This window comes from Drosophila nasuta, chromosome 2R (assembly GCF_023558535.2).
Source record: "Drosophila nasuta strain 15112-1781.00 chromosome 2R, ASM2355853v1, whole genome shotgun sequence".
NCBI classification, from domain to species: domain Eukaryota; kingdom Metazoa; phylum Arthropoda; class Insecta; order Diptera; family Drosophilidae; genus Drosophila; species Drosophila nasuta.
Window position 1 is genome coordinate 22,655,727 of NC_083456.1, and position 20,973 is coordinate 22,676,699.

General features: G+C 37.6%; 1 protein-coding gene and 1 long non-coding RNA gene across 2 annotated transcripts; one reads left to right on the forward strand and one right to left on the reverse strand.

Annotated features, from left to right (window-relative positions):
* The first annotated feature begins 493 nt into the window (after positions 1 to 493).
* Positions 494 to 19,505, forward strand: LOC132784141 (homeotic protein labial). The gene is made up of 4 exons (XM_060789557.1): positions 494 to 801; positions 1,349 to 2,726; positions 17,917 to 18,296; positions 19,046 to 19,505. Exons 2-4 carry the CDS (start codon positions 1,385 to 1,387, stop codon positions 19,328 to 19,330), a joined length of 2,007 nt encoding a protein of 668 aa, XP_060645540.1. The 5' UTR covers positions 494 to 801; positions 1,349 to 1,384; the 3' UTR covers positions 19,331 to 19,505.
* Positions 16,603 to 17,345, reverse strand: LOC132784151 (uncharacterized). Its single transcript, XR_009632233.1, has 2 exons — positions 17,018 to 17,345; positions 16,603 to 16,966 (listed from the first exon to the last, which is right to left on the reverse strand). It is a non-coding gene; the product is annotated as an uncharacterized LOC132784151 (long non-coding RNA).
* Positions 19,506 to 20,973: the final 1,468 nt, after the last annotated feature.

A 20,973-nucleotide genomic window follows, 5' to 3' on the forward strand; every position in this document is an offset into this window, starting at 1 on the left:
GTCAATTCATTTGGGATTTTGTGTGTAGGTGCGAAAAACGCAAATAACAAAACGTGCCAAAAGTATCAAAAACGGAAAATACAAAAAAGACACACAGACACGGCAAATACATAATCTGTATGTGTGTGTGTGCGTTTGTGTGTGTGCTTGTAGTTTCCAGTTAAATAAGACATGAACATGGGCGTAACTCTAATATCAGCATTTGTCCAGGGACCGGCAAAAAAACTAAATGAAAACAGCAAACTGCCAAAACCGGTAATGACTAACCCTCAAAGCAGGGAACACTGATAAGAATTCTCACCAGGCAGTGTGAGTGAATCAGCTAGCTACGTGCACGCTTCAAGTGCCAGCTGTGCGAGCGAGACAACAGCAGTCAGCATCGCTTCGAGGCGTGGCCTGGCAAACTAGTCGAAGCGTGTATGTGTTGTCTGCTGGGTTGGCTGCCCCGGCCAGCAATCGCAATCAGTCACGACTTGGTTAGCGCGCATGCAGCACGAAGTTCGAGTATCGTCGCGTGGTCAACACAGAGACCGTCGGAACCGTAACGCAAAACTCACACTTTAACTGAAATTCAAATATTAAATTTAAAACTTAATACGTTAATGGCGTATTTCGTACTCCTCCTCTAAACTGTTTGTGCCAGTGTGTCATAAGTGTAAAGAAAATCGAAAATAAAGTGTGTTCGTTTTAATCAAACATAAATAAATCTATTACGTGTCTGGGAGCATTAGCTCCGTTACTGTTTCAACAAACTAGTTGGCACACTCGCTGCAGAAAATAATTATACTTCTTTAGCAAAAAGTTAGTTGTGTTTCAAAAAACCAAACAAAATATTGCCTAAATTAGCTATTTATAAAATATTGAAAACATTGCCTAAAATAATATCAATAGTAAATGAATTAAATGAATAAGAAATTTACAAATTTTATAGAATAGCGAAAGTAAAATTAGATAGTAGAGTTTATATAGTTTATAATAAAATTCGGCATCAAAAATATGTCAAAAGTACGAAAAAATATCCATTACTGAAACACATTTTTCATTTGAAATTTGAAGCATAAAATAGGAAAACCTAGTTTAATATTTTTTTATCATTCTTAATTCACTTAATAAGCTTAAAATTTCACAACGTTTTTTATTTGCATTTTTAAAGTTTACCTAAAGTTTACTTAAGTGCTGAATATGCTTTAAATTTCAAAACAATTTTGTAATAGCATCTTTAAAGTTTATTTAAAAACTGTATCTCTTTTTTGAGTATTTTTCATTTACTATTTGATTAATTTTAGGCAATGATTCTATAAAGTGTCGACCTTAGTTCATAGCTTAGGCAATTTTCCGCTTGTTTTAGGCCATTAAATTTATTGAGTGCAGTTTGGCGTACAATATGATGGACGTTAGCAGCATGTACGGCAACCATCCGCATCATCATCCACATGCCGCTGCCTCGGCCTACGATGGCTACGGCAGCAACTACTTTCCCTCGCCGACCCACCATCTGCAGCAGCAGCAGCAACAGCAACAACAGCAGCAGCAACACCAGCAACAACTGCAACAGCAGGTGCAACAACAACAGCAGCAGCAACACCAACAGCAGCAACATCAACAACAACTGACCTACAATGGCTACGATAGCAACTCGCCCAACTACTATCAACAACAGCAACAGCTCACGCCACCGCCAACCCAACACCAGCTGCAACATCCGCTGGCTCAGCAGCAGCAACAACAACAGCAGCAGCAACAACTCTATCCGCATTCGCATCTCTTCAGTCCCAGTGCAGCGGAATATGGCATCACAACCTCGACCAGTGGAGGAGCAGGAGCATCCAGCAGCACGCCATTGCATCCCACCAGCCATTCACCTGCCGATTCTTACTACGAAAGCGATTCGGTGCACTCTTACTATGCCACAGCAGCGGTGGCAACTGTGCCGCCTCCTGCCAACAATTCGCCGGTCACAGCAGCCAATGCCACACAACAGCAACAACAGCAGCAGCAGCAGCAACAACAACAGCAGCAACAGTCTCTTGATGCGCATGCGCCCATCATCAGCTCTGAGAATGGCATGATGTACACCAATCTGGACTGTCTCTATTCGCCCAGTGTGGTACAGCAGGCGCAGACGCAACCGCTGGGCTATGGCGCCCAGATGGAGGAGAAATATGCGGCAGTGTTGCATGCAGGATACGCAGCAGCGCCACCGGGATTGCTGCTGGAGGATCAGGATCCCATGATGCAGCTGGCTGCCGGGCAGCAGCAGACAACGCCACAAATGTGGCATCATCATCAGCACATGGGCGGTGGCTATCCATTGGATGCGGGCATTGCCATGGACTATCCACACGCGCATTTGCATCACACGCTCAGTCATGGTCATCTGGCCAGTTTGACCAGCAGTGCTCAGCAAGCGCAGCAACAACATCTTCAACAACAGCAGCAGCAACAGCAGCAGCAACAACAGCAGCAGCAGGCAAATGGCAACCAGGTTGTGCCACAACATGCACTCTCTCCCAACGGTTCAAGCAGTTGCATGAGCATGTCCCGCAATCAACGCGGCGGTGGCGTCACATCGCCTGGCAGCTCCACCTCATCCTCAACAGCATCGGCATCGGCTGGCAACAATGCGTCGCACCAATCGAGCTCACAATCAAAATCGCCAAATCATGCGCCCAACATTCCGACCTACAAATGGATGCAGCTCAAACGGAATGTTCCCAAGCCACAAGGTGAGTTTGCCATTTCAAACATATTCAATATATTCAATATACTTTTGACGAGTTTGACCTATAAATTGGCTAATTGGAATGTGTGACAAGACAGAAATCCATCTCTGAATATGAACAAATATTTATATTTGAACATGAAGGATAATTCGAATCATCTTTCACTCTCTATTATAACAAACATGTTAAAGTTCGAACAGCTTAGAATGTAAATTTTCTTTTGTTCAAACTTTTTAATATTCATTTAACTCAGATCTATCAATGGAAATAATATCAAAATTACCTTTAATAAATGTTGATAGAAGTCAGCTCATTTTAAAATAATATAATTCAATTGAGTATGACTTAAGAATTGGCTTATTTCTAGAAAGATCACTGTATCAACATTCAATTGAGTAGAACTTAAGTATTGACTGTCTTCTAATTAGCAAAAAAACAAATCATTTAATCAACATTTTTCTAACTCTTACAATCATTAATCTTATCGACACCTGATGCAAATTTCTATGTAATACAAATGCCAAATAGCAATTTGATATTGGCTAAAATGCGAGAAATGTTAGTGGCAATTATCAAATAGTTTTGCCATTTTAGCGATCACGTAAGACGATTAAGCAAAGTCAATTTAAACGCTTCCATCAATAGATCACAGCCAACAACAAGATGAATATATTAAACCAGTTGGACAGCATAGTATTAGTTCATGCTTTATGCCCAATAACTTGTCGTAAAGGGTAAAAACAAAACAAAATTCAAAATCAAAATCAGAAGAGAAAAAAAATATAAAGAAATGGTAAGAAAGACCAAAAAAAAAACACAGAAACGATGACTTTCAAAACTGATTGACAGTCCAGATATACACGAACAACCCAAGTGCGTCAGACGTCCAACCGAGGGCATGTCACCTAAAAATAAGAATGTCTCTTCAAATGCCAAAGATTTCGCTTTGCCATTCTCTCTCTCTCTCTCTCGCTCATAATTTTGCAGCCGTTCGCTCTCTCTCTTTCTCTTGGAGCACCCCTCTTTTGCCTTTTGGCATATTTCTTGCATATTTCAGATAATTTTGTCAATGCTGTGCAGTCAGTCAGGTTGTCACTTGTCAGTGCGTTGAGAAGTTTTGTATCTTGGAATTAGCCAGCTAAGAAAATACGCAACGGATGATAAACTGAAACTCATGATAAATGGAATCCTACCTCACTCACGGCTATAAAATATTAATTGTATATTTAATATGTGAGCACAAGTAGATTTTTAGTGGATCTCTCAAATGATTTACGATATCGCTTAGAAGGGAGTGCTTAATAGCTTATCTTTATAGCACATTATTTTCAATTAAATAAATGATTATGTTGACATTTATATTTCTGAATGTGATTTAGGATTATTTACTCTCAAAAAATAATAATTATATTTGGGCTTAATTTAATTAAGAGAATTTTAATATTATAACATATTATTTTCAACTAAATAAATAAATATTTTCCCTTTAGAATTTATAACATTAATCACCGTTTCCCTGTTCTGAAAAGTTGCAAAACTAATTTTTAGAAATTACTTGCTGTATTTTTTTTTAGACATAATATTGGTATGTTGACATCAATTAAAAGAGATGTTTTAACTTTCTACAAAATTCCAAAATATTTAAAAGAAATAATAATTGCACCTTTCAAATATAATCAGAGAAATGTGAGTCATTTGATTAGCCAATATTTGCAATATTGCAAGTTCTACTTTCTTATGCGAGTCTCGCGATTCTTTTGCGATTCGCTGAACCTGTTGGCCAATTTGATGTGACAGGCTTATTTGACTTCCAGAAACTAGTTAATGCACTTTACCTGTTGCAAGAGACAAACGTTGCCACAGCAGCAGCCGAAGCAGCAACAGTCTGATCCCAGCTTGAATCAGATATGAGACAAGAGGGCTCCAAGTCCGCTACCACTTACAGCTTGAATAACGTAATCCCCTGGCTACACCAATAATCATACAAATATTTGCTTATTAATGCTGAAAAGTGTCATTTACATGCATCGTTTTCAATTAAACGACGCCACGACGAGATCTCTGCACGCGCCGCACCCAAAGCTCAAGCTCAATGCTGAATGCTCATGCTCATGCTCAATGCCCAAGTCAGCTTGGCTCCATGACAATGACGTGTGCAAGTGGAACGGAGAACGGAGTGCAAGCGGGATCGGAATCGGGGTCCATTTCGAACCCAAATCCCAACCGGGCGCTTAAACGTCTCTCGACCACAAGTCAAACAAACAATTAAAGCGTGCAAGAGCAAAAGAAAAGAAAAATGAAAAACGAAAAACGAAACAACAAAAAAATGTAAAGTGAATAAAGAAATAATAATAATAAAATAAGTATGAAAGAAATGCAGCTCAGTTAAAGAATGAAGCGAACCTACTCACATTGCAGCAGTTGTTGTTTTGCAGTCACTCGTTCGGTCTCTGGATGCCGATCTGGAAGTCAAGTTGGCTGTCAGAAAAAAATGATTATTTAAATAAGAGTTCTTGTTTGAGCTCCACTGCAACCGAACTGTCACTGAGTCGAACCTCAAGACCAAGCGCTCCAAGAGGTAGAGGCAGAAAGAGGAGAGAGAGGCTCTCGATATGGTCTCGCCTGTTGCGATCTCTGGCTGTGCTGTGCAGCGAGCTTCGTGCTCCACTCCATCTGTCATGTCATCCATTTTCAGCCAGGGAAACAGCATAATCAGCAATCATGGTTATAAATGGTAGCATTCGACATATTGGCATTCACGCACAGCAGAAGCTCATGTATAAAATACCTGTATACACTCACACTCACACTCGTACTCACATTCACTTGCATATTCATTGCATTCAATTCAATGCGCTCTAATGTGTTAATCAGCATTTTTCAATAACCAGACCACGCTTGAGAAAAAGGGGAAAAGCGACTTGCGGGAAAAACAATTCTCCCGCTGCGGACGCAAGCCAAAAGATTAATTGAATTTTTTCAAAGGATTTGCCAGCGACAACATGAACTAGGAATTTGTCCAACGACAGCAAATTGGCAACAGCTACAGAGCATTGCTCAAATTAGAGATACAAATCAGTATTAGTTCGATGAGTAACTGGAGAAATGGTTATAAATGCCACAGTACTTACTCACTGCTGTGAAACTGATTAACTGCTCAACTATTCAGGGCAGGCAATTGTCTCTTAAACACAGATCGATGCAAGAGAAATATCAGTAACGAAAATAATAAAATACTTGCATACAATTTAGTGATCAACAAATGAGTTTGTGAATTAATTTTCATATTAATATTGTAGTTAATTGATTTATAGAATCGAATATAATATTCAACTTCAATAAATTACTTTATGAATTAAAGGTAAATGCCAACAAATTATAGTTTCGTTTATATATAGACTCAATATAACAAACAAATAAGTTTGCAGCTAAAATTTAAATACAAATAGTGAATTTTCTTCTTTAAAATCAATAAATTACATTCTGAGTTACAGTTCAATATCAAAATGTATAGTATTACTTATATAGAATTTATGTATATAACAAACAGACAATTTTACGAATAAAATTCAGATAAAAATAGTGAATTTTCACCTTCAAATTATTATAAAACTAATGTAAATTTTTCAAAAAGAATTCTCACATTAAATACTAAGTCAAAAAAGTGCCACATCATGGTAAAATTCTAATGTTATTGTTAATATATAAGATTAAGCCAACTAATACCATTGGAGCCCCTATTCGCGCTATTAAAATACTTACTCGGACAAGTGGCCATCGTCAGATGCCCCGCCCCCAAGCTCCATTCACATTGATTGAGAGTTTTGTCACCCATTTTATGAGTGCACTTATCAACTACTATATAGCCCTAAATCATGCTCCACACAATATTTGTGAACGTTTATTGGGCTTTTTTTTATGAGCGACCATAATTGAAAACTGTCCGCCGTCTTGTGGCATAACAATTTAATTAATACTTGTAGTCCGGGGCGCGTATTGAATGTCGTGTCGCCTCGTTGGGAGAGTGCCATCTACGGAGTCTAGTTTACTGTTTACTGTTTCGTGTTTTATTGTTTTTTAAACGATCTACCACTTTGTCGCAGCATTTCCCCCAGCTAAAAACGGAGAGGAGAGGGGATGATGTCAGGCACGCAAACTATGCCAAATGGAATAGTCGTAATATGAAATATGAATAGAGTTGGAACGAAAACGAAACCTAACACGTAAATTAACATAACTGTCGGTTCGCGTCGACTCGAGTGGAGTAACTAACTGAAAAACTTTTGGCCCAAAAAAAAAAAAAAAGAAAAAAGTTCAGCGTAGTAGCGAAAGGTGTTAGGAGAGCGAGGCTGAAGGAGGGGAACTAACTCTTGGCCAGGCTGAGCCCAGTCGCTTGGCGTATTCCAACATTTATTTGATGTGATGTTTTGATATTTCTCGACACCAACACGCGACGGCCACAACGACGACGCCGACGACGACGCAGCACAGTGAAATGAATTAATTACGTGCATTTCAAAACAAAACAGAAAACAACAAAAATGTATGTGAGCATATAAAGACTTGGCAACAACAAAAACAAAAAAAAAAGGAAAAAAGGCCAGACTATTTAAACGAAATGATATTGTGGATAGAAAAGTGACCACCAGGAATTTGAGATAAGATCAAACGCTTGGCCAAGCCAAGCCGAACCGAACCAAGCCGAAAAAACCAAACCGAACCGAACCATACCGAACTGACAGACTCAGAGACAGACTTAGAGACCCGCCCGCCTGTCTGTCACCGCACGTCAAAATGCCTAGTTGGATCGTTCTTGGACCCCAAAAAACAAAACCAAAAAAAATGTAAGGCATGTGTCGTGACAAATTTTGTTCGCTCGCGCGCGTTGAGCTAACGTTTTTTTTTGTATTTGGCTTTTTTTGAAAGTGTGTTATTAAATTTCTTTACAAAGGATGGGGTTAAGGGGCCAGCACCTTCAGCAGCAACTGGGATTTTCTCGTCCGATTGCATCGATTTGTAAACTGATAAATGCCACCGTACTTACATTAATTACCACTTAAGAGTGCAGCTACAATCTATAACTGAATTCATTTTCAAGCTCCACTCACTCTCCTCCTCTTTTTGAACTTGCCTGCGACAGTTACACACCTCAAATGTCAGTTCTCATATATTTGTGGAGATCACAACAACACGAGAAGCGCATTAGCGTGGACTGCGTGACAGGCCAAAAACCGAAAACCGAAAACCAAAAAAGAAATCCGCAACAGAACGGACTCGCCCTTGAAGCAATGTCCCTGCTCCTGCTCCTGTTCCTGTTCCTGACCCACCCGCTGTCTGTATTAAAGGATAACTCGAGGGTGCGCTTGAGCCACGTCTTCTTGTTATTATGTAATATTACCCAAAAAGAGTACCATAGTCATCATCATGGACAGTTGACTGTTTGCCTTTTGGACATTTCGTGCAAACATTGCGCCAAAAACGAGGATATCTTATCTTTTGTTTGCTTGCGCATAAGTTTTCTCCTAGCTCATAGCTGACTGGCGTCTGCCCGGCTGCCTTTAATACTTTTCAAGTGTATATATAATTTACGAAATTATATAAGTATCCAGTTACGTGCAGCCATAGACAACGCGAGACAACCCCGATAAAAACACGCTTCAATATCTTCTGCTTAATAAAATTGCACAAAATCATGCCACTCACAGTTTTTCTTTAAGTACCCTGTAAACCCCGAATGTGGAATATAATTATAGACAGTCACTAGACTGATAAGCAACGACCTCACGTACTCCACACGCCTAATTAATTTCGATACACAAAACGATCTGAAATTCAGTTTAACAATTGAGGAACCATTTATAAATTGATAGCTGTCAACAAAGTTTATCAGCATAATTACTGAATTTATCAGAATAGTGTTTAGGTAAATCAAAAGCACTAAGTGAAATGGCTTTATTCAGTTTTTGAAGCATAATTGGGGTAAATATTAATTAGAAGAACAGGCAGCTGAAATTTGACTTGAAATAAATATTAATAAGTAATATTTTGTATTGAAACTTCATGCCAGAAAAAAGGAAATAAATTTGAAACTAAATCTGAACTTCAAATTTCTGTAAAGTTTCTTATTTGCTCCGGTTTTTGTTTTCTAAATATATTTAAAAACCCGAAAAGAGTTTATTAATGCCATTGATTAAATCCTGCTTAAATTTTCATATTCTAAATTTAGTTATGTGATATCCTCTTGAACCTGCGTCATGCATCAATTGTTTTGCCACTGGGCTTTGTTACTTCATACTTCGCAATATACACACAATAATTTTTGATATCCAAATGGCATTTTGATGTAAGAAAAAAGCTGACAAAATCAAAGAAATAAACAAAACACTTTCGGCTACTCGCATAATGAATCATTTTGAGGTAACAAACAGTAGTCGACTAACAATTTAAGCTGCTCACAAATTTTGATTATTTGCGCTTAGAGACAATAGAGAATAGGGAAAGGGACAGCGAGAGAGCCAGAGAACTGGTTCGATACTTGTCAGATAGTGCAACAAGAACAATAGTCCGGCTCTCCACAGTGTTTGCGGTGCTCTTTGGTCTGCTCTACAGCTCTCCAAAATATACAAAAAAAAGCACACACGCATTTAGCCAATGATCTGCAAATCAAAGAAGCCGCCTCCCAACCAACCCCGTCGCCGCCCCCACCTGACACCCAAGTGTATATTGAACATGTCTCTTTAGAGCTCTACAATTGTCTCTCGTTAGGCGCGCCAACATGTGAAGGTGATTTCATGCTCAAGCTCCGAAATTCCCAACGCATTCATAGGCATTTATTAGCTATGGGTTCCACTCAAGTGCGGTGTGTGTGTGTGTGTGTGCGTAGTGTGTGTGTGTGTGTTGTGCCGAACGGCAGCAAACGGTTTCAGCAGATAAAAGTTAAACGAAAGCTGTCAATTTGAAGTTTCTTTGTTTGGATTTTATCATTGTTTAACTATTTCTGTTACGATACCCTATAAACATGATGTGGCAGAAATTTCAACCGATCTATGTAGATTTGTTTCTTATCAACATTTTCTGAAAATTTCACAAAGATAGCCTCAGAAATATTGAAGTTGTTGAATCATAGCTCTATAATATACTTGTATAATAGTTGATTAATTTCTAGGGTATTTCCTAGTCACGTCCCAATGCTGTCTGATTTTATTTATATCAATTGTGAAATGGCGATATCGAACGCATTACAGAAGTGTCACAATGATCCGCTTCGTGCTCAGTATTCGGTATTCACTACCACATTTTGTGTGTTCCCCTCATATTATCGGAGCAACAATGGACACCGCTTGACGCCGGTGAGCTTTAAAGTGGACATTCTAGTGGGCCTCCGGTATTAGCGCTGTACGCTTGAACTTCAACTTGGGTTGCGACACGTTCAACTTCATTCACATTTCGATTGAAGCTAATTGATGGATGTCTCTATCTACAGGTGCCGACCCCCCAAAAAAAAAAGTGTAAGCGGTGTATTAAAGTATTAACTGAATGGCACTCGATTGTCTTAGTTGGACAACAAAGATTTACATTGTGAATAGATTAATCTAAAATTGATATTTATATCAATTAGATCTGGATCATAATTACGTTACAATATGTTTGGCTGTAGTAAGTTGAGTAACAAAGATTTACATTGTCGTAATATCGATATCTTAAACCTTTTACATTAAAAGAAGGGAAGCTCCACCTAAAATTGAACAACAATGATTTACATTGTCAAAATATATTTCTATAAACTTGTTTCCATAAAAATCGCAGCATTTAGAATCTAGTTTATATATAAAAGTTGCAATCTAAAGTATAGAAATAAAATTATTATAATAAAAGTGGTAAAAATCTTAATCGTAATACAATCAACATTTATTTATCAAGCATTCTCCTTCAAGGAATATTGATTTCATGCCACGAATTCGATTTGTTTTCATTTGAAAACCACTTAAAGACGTCTACTTGCTTGCCAAAATATATTATGACATTGGCTTTTACTGGGTAACAAGCGAGTAGTTGCGACTTGATGACTTCAAGTCGTCTCTGAGAGCCGGATAATGATAATTGCTCGCACTTTGATTAGTTGCCAGCCAGATAGTGGCTAAAAAAATAGGTTCGATTAAGCACGGACGAATTTATTTTTATACTAAATTCGCAAGAAAAAACGCTTCGATTTCTATTTATATTTGGGAAATTGACTAGTTAAAGTTAACAGATATCTATAACTGAATGTGTGTGCAAGCGTGTGAGAGTGTGTGCGTGTGTGCGTGTGTGTGGCACAGCTGCTCGTGCGTGTGTGTGTATGTTGTGTTAATTCAATTCAATGGCAGAAAAAAAAGTAAAATCTTAATTCGAATAATACATTCTGACAACATGACGGATCACCAACGAAAATGCAGAGGCACACACACACACTCTCACACACGCAGTCGTAGTAGATGTCCATAGTTTCCCTTTTGTTATGTTGTACATAGAAATATATGTGTGTATATATGTATTTACTTGTATATAGACGAGTCGGTTTTTGCCACAGCCCAAAGTGCGCTGGCCTCTGCATAGAAATAAGGGTGTTCGATAAAAGCCAAGAAAAAATGGCTGCCAATGCCAAATGTGGGTTGACATGCGTGTGCGACTGTGTGTGTGTATGTGTGTGCGTGCCAATGGCTGACAGTCAACACTTTCAATGCTCCAAATTGAAATCCACTTGACACAACGCTGTGCTCCGCCCGCGCCTTTAGCCAAGCGACAGCGTCTTTTGACGATTTAATTCAATTAATGCCCCATTCGTGTGAGCTTTTGGCATACGACGAAAATTGATTCCCAACTCACACACACACACTTAGTGTAGGCTGGCTGTCTGTTAGTATTTGCAAATTAAAATGTCAACAAAAACAAATTTGAAAACATTTTGGCGACCAAAAAACGAAGACGACTCACATCGTTGTCGTTGTCGTCTTCAAGTCCTTTGGCAATTTTGTTGCTGGGCTTTAAAATTTTTCGACAATGATGCTAATGTCATCATCAATCTTCGTGCGAAAATTCCGAGACCAAGAGATACACAACAAGAGAAGCAGTGAGCGAGAGAGAGAGAGACGGGCCTTTAATATTAGCCAATGTGGAAAAACTCTCTATATACTCATGCCATAGGCCGACTTTATGCTCAAGCATTTTTCATTAGACAAATTAACAACATTTTTCGCCTGACTTTGGACTATGGCTGGTGTCTGTGTGAATGGGGGGTGGGGAAGGGAGAGTGGGGGGGTTTGCCGACAAGTGGCATTAGCTTTGCTGGCAGCTTGACTTGTTTACATGAGATAATTTCAATATAATAAATCATTTTTAGCCCGTATACCGGGGGCAGTTTCTTAAAATGTATCGCAGCAAAATGCAGCAGCGGCACTTTTCCATACTAGTGAAACTAGAACACTTCGGTCTCTGTGCCTGGCCTTGGATTTGGACTGTCAACCGAAAGAGTTACGAGCGCTCACCTTCGCCACTCCAAAGTCCCAAAGTCCTATTGCCAAATGACTCAACTGATACGTCACGATGATAGTAAGAATAAGGAATACTTTATTGAAAGGATTAAAGCGTCTAAACGATGATTCATTTTATACTACAGCATGATTCACATTAGTTTAAAATGGTTAACAATTCTATACTGATTAAAAGTGAGTTAATAGAATCAGTAATATTTCGAGAAGAGTTAGGATTATACAAAATTGTTTACCTTACTTACTGATTGCCAAAAACATATCTCCATTGAAACAAAAATGTTCTTCTGAAGGCCGTCAATTAATGTCGTAATGCATTTTGGCCAGTGGAATGATGTCTAAATTTAGTACGCACGCTTTCTTCATATCACTAACTTTCTATCTATATTATGATAGTACACACACACACACACAGACACTCACGCAACAGCTTATCGATATGACAAACCAAATAATGCTTAGATTCACAGGCTACTGGAATTCACTTTCAGTAATCTACGGAAACAGTAGCCAAAATATTGCTATTAACGCTCGAGCAAAGTAAATACTACGCGTATTTATCTATAGATCTGTGTAAATATTTAAATTTCGATTTACTTTCAAAAGGAACACACACTCAAAAGACAAACAGGAAAAAGCAAAGATTTTCCTCGATAAAAAACAAACTTCTTCAACTTCTTCCGGCGCGACACACAATATTTGTACATTTAATAGACTCCAAAAAAAAAAATGGTTTGAAAATTGTTTGAGATTCCAAAGTTTGTACATTGTTAAGCAATTTTCACGTGTGTCCATAATGTTGCACATCGTGACTAATAAGCCACGGGACGTCCACAGACAGACAAACAACTTTCAATTAATATGAAAAGTTTTTGAATACCTGTATCAAGGGTACAATATGTAGTTGATTTTTGTGCATTTCATGTTCCACACAGACACAGAAGAAACTGCATCATTGCATGACATGTGGAAAGTTTAAGTTGACAGCCAGCCAATAAAACACTGACAGCATAAATGGATTGGATTAGTTGAGTTTTAGCCAAGTCAGCCGACGCGTCGCAAATGACCAAATGAGAAACAATTTTCAAAGCCAAAAAAAAGAAAAGACACCCCCGCAGCCAAAACTGTCACTATCTAAAGGGTTAAATGGCAGATAAGTCAATTAGTCCTGCGGCACAACTCAACAAGAATACCCTATATAAATTGTTTGTAGGGGAAGCAAAACTAAGTTAGTTTGCTACAACTTCAATTACTATCGTATACATAGAGATATTCACTTCATTTTTGGCATACGCACACATAAACATATTTATTAAATATTCTGAAAATTTCAGCATAATTGCTTCGCAAACAAAAAAGTTTTACACTAAAAAGGGCATGCGTTAGTCGACTACATTCAATTAGAAGACTCATTTGTTTCGGCTTAGCTGTTGACTGACCCTTTTCTGCTTATTTGACCAGTGGTCAGCTGGCATTGCAATCTGAATCTGACCATCTGCTTGGCCTGGGTAAATAGTACAATTTCTATCAGCGGATATTGCGAAATATTAATGCCACTATGTCAAATTAGTCGCTGAATTCCGACTGCAGTTTTGATTTCCACCGCCACCGTTGGCAGGCCATAAATTATATAGGAATTGTGTGTAAATGTTATATGCTTAGTTCCAGCGCTATTTTGAATCGTTTAACTGCCTAAGGTGATCAATCAAATCGTCACGTAGAAAAACCGATCGTATCCCAAAAAAAAAAATGAAAATAACAACAATAACACAAAACGAAAACAATGTTGGCTCTCAGCATTTATGATTGTGATTAGGCTGGTCAGGCACGCTGGCATTTTAAGTTGTGGATGGCCACATGACATTGTTGTCTTTTCTTGTTTAGTATTTAAGCAACAATTAAAACAATTTACTTTTAATTGCAATATAATTTTCTATTTGCACTCGAATTAAACAACATTATCAACTGAGCCCCAAACCAACCAACTGTCCAGACATCAGACCCTCATCGGACGCTCGTGCAACTGGCGAGCGTCTGCCCACTTAATCGCCATCGGCCTCGCCAGCTCTACAGCTCGCCAGCTCGCCAGCTCGATAGCCCAGCTCTGTAATGCCCCCAGTCGCAGAGACTTCGACCAAGACTGCGTCTGCGGCCGACGGGGGGATCTGTGTAAAGTGCCACTGGCGCCTACATATCATACTCGTATCATTGATAATATCACACCAAAATGGCCGGCAATTGACAATGACTCACAAATTTCAACTATGCAAAAAGCGTAATTCGAGTCGATTCTACAAACGGATTCAAGTGTGTGTTCCCAGCAGATCTATTGAAGTAATTGCTTTATCATGCGTCATCTCAAATAGATCAATGCTAAATTACTATAAATATACAGAGTAAAATAATTCATACGATGTTTTATCGTAAATTGTAATACTTTAGCTAAGCCCGAAAATTTTGTTAATTTCCGTATTACTCTTAAACTTTAGTTATTCACTATTAAAGCAATTTCATTATCATGCGCAATCTTAAAAAGATCAATGCTGAATTGCAAAAAAAATATATACAAAAATATTTACAGAATAAAATTTGTATATGGGGTTTAAGGATAATTCGCAATATATAATATTAACTTAGATTGCCAGTTTTGTGAATTTCCCTATTACGCCTAAACTTTTGGTATTTACTATTAAACCACTTTCTTAATTATGCGCAATTTGAAACAGATCGATGCAAAATTTTAAATAAATATTGCAAAATTGTTGGAAAGGATTTTCAGTAAGTTCTTAAACTAAAGTTTTGAAATACTTTCAAATATTAAAACCCAGTTCATTAAATTACTACTGATTTTAGTAGTAAAGAGAAATTATTTCAGAACTTATGATAAACTAAAATTCACAACTTTATAATTATGGTAAACTAAAATTCTTAACAATAATATTTAAAGAATAATTATTATTTCGATCGTTTTGTCAACTTCTTTTATATCGTTGTCAACTTCTTTTGATGCCTTAGTGGACTATTTTAACCCAATATCTTTTACCTAAAATATACTTATATAATTAAAATATAACTAATTGTTGCAACTTCTGTTAACTCAAGATTTAAATCAACTGATAATGAATGCCAATAAAATGCTAATAATTTAAGCCACAAGCAAGGTATTTACAACTCAAGTTTAAAGTAAATCCCACACAGATTCTGGGAGGATTATCGAGCACTTGAGAAATATTTATTCGCTTTCTTTTCTCACGAGAATCGAATCATGTTATGCAAAAGTCAACACAATGTGGAAGCGGGAGAGGGGGAAATGCGTTAAAGCTGCAACGCTGTAATTAACGCTAGTTGCGATGTTATCAAATTACATGCGACTTTGTTGCCATCAAAACTGTTTGTTGCACGTGCAACCCAATGCCACAGTGGCAACCCTCAGCTGTTGCTGCAACGAATGTTTACATTGATTGTCAGCAGTGTCACTCTTAAGTAAGCGCCATGGAACCATGTGGCACCATGGCGCTTAACACCCGCTTCAGTCCGATGGCAAACAACGATGCACAACAACACCCAAATGGCCTTGTGCATGTGCCACAGGGTGAATCGTTGAATAAAACAGTTCCACAATCAAAGAGAGAGAGAGAGCGACGCCCGTAGATTTCTTCTACACTCTGTCAACACAGTAGTTGCTTGGCGTTGTCGTTGGCGGAGGGAACAGGAGGCAAAGTCGGAGGCGGCAGACATGTCAGCGAGCTGGGCCCATGCATTCAAGTGGAAGCGATCCACCGATAATGCTCTCTAAAACTAATATTACAAAGTAGATATCGTTTGGCGCCGGACGCGGACGCCAGCTAAAGGCGACAGTGCCGCCAACTGGCCGCGACATGTTTGACATGCCGAGCGACACCAGCAACGAGCAACCGGCAACCAGAGGCAGTTGCAGCAGCAACAGCAGCAGCGAAGTAAACCGAATATACTCAATACCCAATACTGAATACCCACACCCATTTCCCAAATGCCGGGGCATTGATAACCGGAATGCGACAGTCAGTCGCGTTTTTTTTCTCTACTTTTTTTTTGTTTGCCTGGAAAATTCAAATGTAGCTCAAGCCACTCACACACAATATTTAATCCTTGGGCTTGTTTTCTCAGACACTCCTGTATGTATGTGTGTGTGCACAAATATTTTCATGTGTCTTATGATAGCTTGCTTTTTGAGTTGGACTTATAATTTTCCATTTGCCTCTCGCCTCTCGCTTATCAACGCTGTGTGCTGAGCTACTGTGCAAATTGCGCCACAGTGGCTGCCATCTGTATGCCAATTGGCTTCCTTTTTTTTTGAAAGAGCAACAGTAACATTAACAGTGGGTGTCATAAATTCATCATTCATTCGCGTGCTCGTGTCGACGGCACAATTTTTATTTATGATATCGCATTTGGCTTGATTTATTATCGCCGAAAAAAAAAACACACTCTGCAGAAACCACCACAAATTTTACAATCTCAATAACAATAAACGACGAAAATAATAATAATAATCATAACAAATAATGTCGAGTAGTTATCACCACGACTACGATCATAATACTCTCTTAATAACATTGTACTTCCTTTTAGCTACTTCTCGGCACCTTTTAACTTGGCTGTCGTTATATTGCTACTTAACGCTTATTAATTGAATGAAACTTTCATTTTGATTTATGGCTGTGTGAAAAGGTTTTTCTATTGCCCCAATATATCGATATATATAGCAGAGTTCTCCTTGCTACTTACTTCAGATGAGCATCATTAAGGTGAATAATATTTTCTTAAACTCTTTACGACTTGTTTGGGATCTTGGCAGGCTTATCTGGATTAGCTATGTTTATTCTTGAAGGGGTTTCAATTAGCTCCGATTAAAGGCTGTTTCATTGCTTAAATCGATGATATTATTGATACTTTTCAAGTACAAAAGAAACTTCTTTTAGTATTACAACTTTTATTCAATATTTCTTAAAGTATATTTTCTGAATTTACTTTTTATTCCAAAAACTACTTCCTTTCATAGGAAAGATCACACTTTTTGACACATTTCAAAAGGAAAAAACATTTCCTCATAAAAAAGAGGAGTTCGCCCAAACAAGTCAAACCCACAAAATCCAAAAATATATATCAATATAATTCTCGTACCACCCACAATAATATGTTGATGTTTTGGGCATTCGACAACGGTAAAAAGTCAATACCCGCTGTCAGGATAATCCCAATATTTTCAAACAAGCCTATTAGCCACATTAAGTCCTTCTATGGAAAAGGTAAAGATCATTTTCATCATCGTCGGCTTTAGCCACGGGGCGCATGTCAAATTATGAATAAAATGCAAAATCACGCACAGAGCCAAAAGTCAGAGGCACGGCCCAAAAAAGAAACAAACAAAAATCATACACACATCTCTCTGAATGCCCACAACGATTATGGTTAGAGAATGAAAAAAAAAACCCAAAGGGTCTGTGTCTTGGCCTCTCACACTGATTAGCTGCGACAGCTAGAGATCAACGCCAGGGGATCACTCAGCCAAGCAAAGCAAATGAAACCACAACAAATGCCAAGGCAAACGCAATGACGATTTCTTTCCTTTTCTTCGTATTTGAATTTTTCTTTTTTCTTACCTCACTCTCTTTCTCTCCCCTCAGCACCGAAACTACCTGCCAACATCAGCAACATGCACGATTACCAACTCAATGGTCATCTCGACATGTGCCGCGCCGGCAACGTTGGCGGCACCTTCGACGTCTTGCCCATCCAGAATCCCCTGCTGCTGTCCAGCAATCCAACTTCAGGCAGTGCATCTAGTGGCCTGGGCGTGGGCCTCACCACCGGCAATGGCGGTGGTGCTGCCGGCTCTGTGGCTGGCCTCAGCAGCTGCAGCCTGTCGTCCACCAACAACTCGGGTCGCACCAACTTCACAAACAAGCAACTGACCGAGCTGGAGAAGGAGTTTCACTTTAATCGCTACTTGACGCGCGCCCGACGCATCGAAATTGCCAATACGCTGCAGCTAAACGAGACGCAGGTGGGTCAAAAGTTCAAGCAACCGCTAATCCCCATGACACTAGCTAAAAGAGATACTACAAATAATAATAGAAATGTGAAACCAAGTCCATGATAAAGAAACCTTTGCAAATATGTGAAAGCTCTCTTTTTATACAAAATAATACATTGGAAAAATCAACTTATTTACAACTACATTTTAAGCTAAACTATTTTTTTGTTTCAAAAATGAATTAACTTGTTGGTGTCACCTAAATCAAATTCGTTTTTTATGATATGCTATAATTATGAAAAGGTTTTGTCCATCAATTTTTTAACAATTTTGGAAACGGTCAAATGACATAAAATGTGATAATCAAAACAAATTTTCCAAAGGCCACAAAAGTTGTAATTTCTTCTCAACATTAATATATATATTGAGAAAAAAAACATTTCTAGCATTAGCTAAAATGTTTCCATTTCTAAAAATTAACTTCATTTTTTGTTTTTGTTTAATCAAATTAATTTATAATTGTGAAACGGTCTTTTCGGTATCCATCAAATTTTTAATAATATAGTAAAATCTCAAAAGCCATAAAGTTTATAAGCTAATAGAGACTTTTCAAGGACCAACGTTTTGATTTCTTCTCAACATTATGATAACATTAAAATAACCGAATGAATGTAACAATATTTTTTAAAAAACTAAACATTGAATATCCATAAGCAGCTGGTGTCATATCTATACTTATTCAAAGATTTTCAACTAATAATTTCTCTTAAATTTGACAGGTCAAAATCTGGTTCCAGAATCGTCGCATGAAGCAAAAGAAACGCGTCAAGGAAGGTCTCATTCCGGCGGACATTCTAACGCAGCACAGCGCACCCGTGATAACTGAAAAGCAGCCCCAGCAACAGCAGCACCAACAACACCAGCAGCAGCAGCAGCAACAGCAACAGCAACAACAACAGCAGCAAACCGAGTTGAAGGCTTCTGAATTGGTCAGCAGTGAATTGGCAACAACAGCAGCCACAGCAGCAGCAGCAACAGCAACAACAGCAGCCAAACAAAGTTGAACAATTTCGATTGTTGCTGTTTGTTGTTATTGTTGTTATTGCTATGTTATAGGTGCTGCTGTTGTTGTTGTTATTCTTATTGTGGTTGTTATTGTTGTTGGTTTTTGTTGTTATATTATGTTGTGTGAAATTGCCAAATGTCGACCGCATTTTGTTGTGATAATCAAATAGAAAATAAATGGCAAAAAATTAACAAATTTCAAATAAAACAAATATTATGTCATACTTGTAGCCAATTACAAACAAAAAAAAAACGCAAAAAAAATTAATTTCTTTCGTATTTTGTACAAATCACAAATCAAATGCTAGCATCTGTAGAATCGGAGCTGTAAATAGTACTAAAACCTAACCGATAATACGGCAGCTGAATTGTAGACTAGCATTAACTAAACTCAGGGTTATACATACTAACAAACAAACTAACTACTTTCTTACTAACTAACGAAATAACTGTAACTGTATCACACAGAGCAATCGACTTTCAACTTATAAATACAAATGCAAAATACGCTAAACTAAATCAAAATCAATATGAAAACTGCATAATCGTAAGCAATAGCGCCCAAGCTATATAGCCAATAGCATAATATAGTATCTAAATTATAATGTACTCGTTCGTACTCGTAAATTGTACACGTATGTAGTATTATTATTATTGTTTTACTATAAGCAAGGCCTTCTACGATACAAGAACAAAAGTTATTCGTTTTGTGTTCGAACAAATTGGTATTCATTCTTAATGTATGTACTATATTTAATCTAGTCCTAATTGTAATATACTTATAACTGTACAACACAAAACAGATGAAAATAAATAAAATAATTTAAATATTGTTGATCTTTAATTTAACGTAGAACTCTCTCCCTCTCTCTTTCTTGTCCCTTCCTAGCAAAACAAAAGAATTTCGAATGCCCAAAATTGAAAACAGGAAAAACAAACTTCTATTATCGTTAACCATGCAAATTGAGCTTTTATCAATAAAGTTTTGATGAATTAGGGGATTACGAAAATTGAAAAGATCAATATCGCTGTGGCGCTCTTATATCACATGTGTATACAATTTAAATGGGGATTTGGTGTTGGGGTTCTTTGATATCTTGACTAATTTGCAAAACTGAAAAATAACCAGTAAAATTCATCAAGTGCCTTCATCAAAGTCGGTGTGTATCTGTGATGGATAGTATTTTAAGTCCACATTATAAATCGCTGATACATGACTTGAACTAAGCTCAAGGTTATTTCTATAGTTGAAAATATTTACTAAATAGAACATAAATGTATTTATTTATGATTTTAATTCATTAAAATGAAACTTACATATCCTGTTAAGGTATTTCCCTAATTTATTTCATTATTTACAAAATGTGTCAACTAAATTTTAATTTATTTCAAATTGCCCGCGCATAGATGATAATACTGCTTCAAGTTTATCGATGAGAATATCGGTTTCATTAAAACTCTTATAATTCATAGCAACCAGCTTTTGAGGTATTGCAACTGATATGTATTTTTTTTGGTATACAAATTTTCAATTATGCTTTCTCAGTATTTTTTAGAATTTTAAACTGCTGTCACTCACCAATCTTTTAAAGAGGCCTTGATTTTTTGAAAATCACGAAAATTATCACCTCTAATTTTACGC

What these genes read in the sequence shown, in the direction of transcription:
- LOC132784141 (XM_060789557.1), top strand. Translation starts at nt 1,385, where the DNA reads ATGATGGACGTTAGCAGCATGTACGGCAACCATCCGCATCATCATCCA. An exon ending in GAATGTTCCCAAGCCACAAG is followed by an intron (nt 2,727 to 17,916) that starts GTGAGTTTGCCA and finishes CTCTCCCCTCAG; the next exon opens with CACCGAAACTACCTGCCAAC. An exon ending in TGCAGCTAAACGAGACGCAG is followed by an intron (nt 18,297 to 19,045) that starts GTGGGTCAAAAG and finishes TAAATTTGACAG; the next exon opens with GTCAAAATCTGGTTCCAGAA.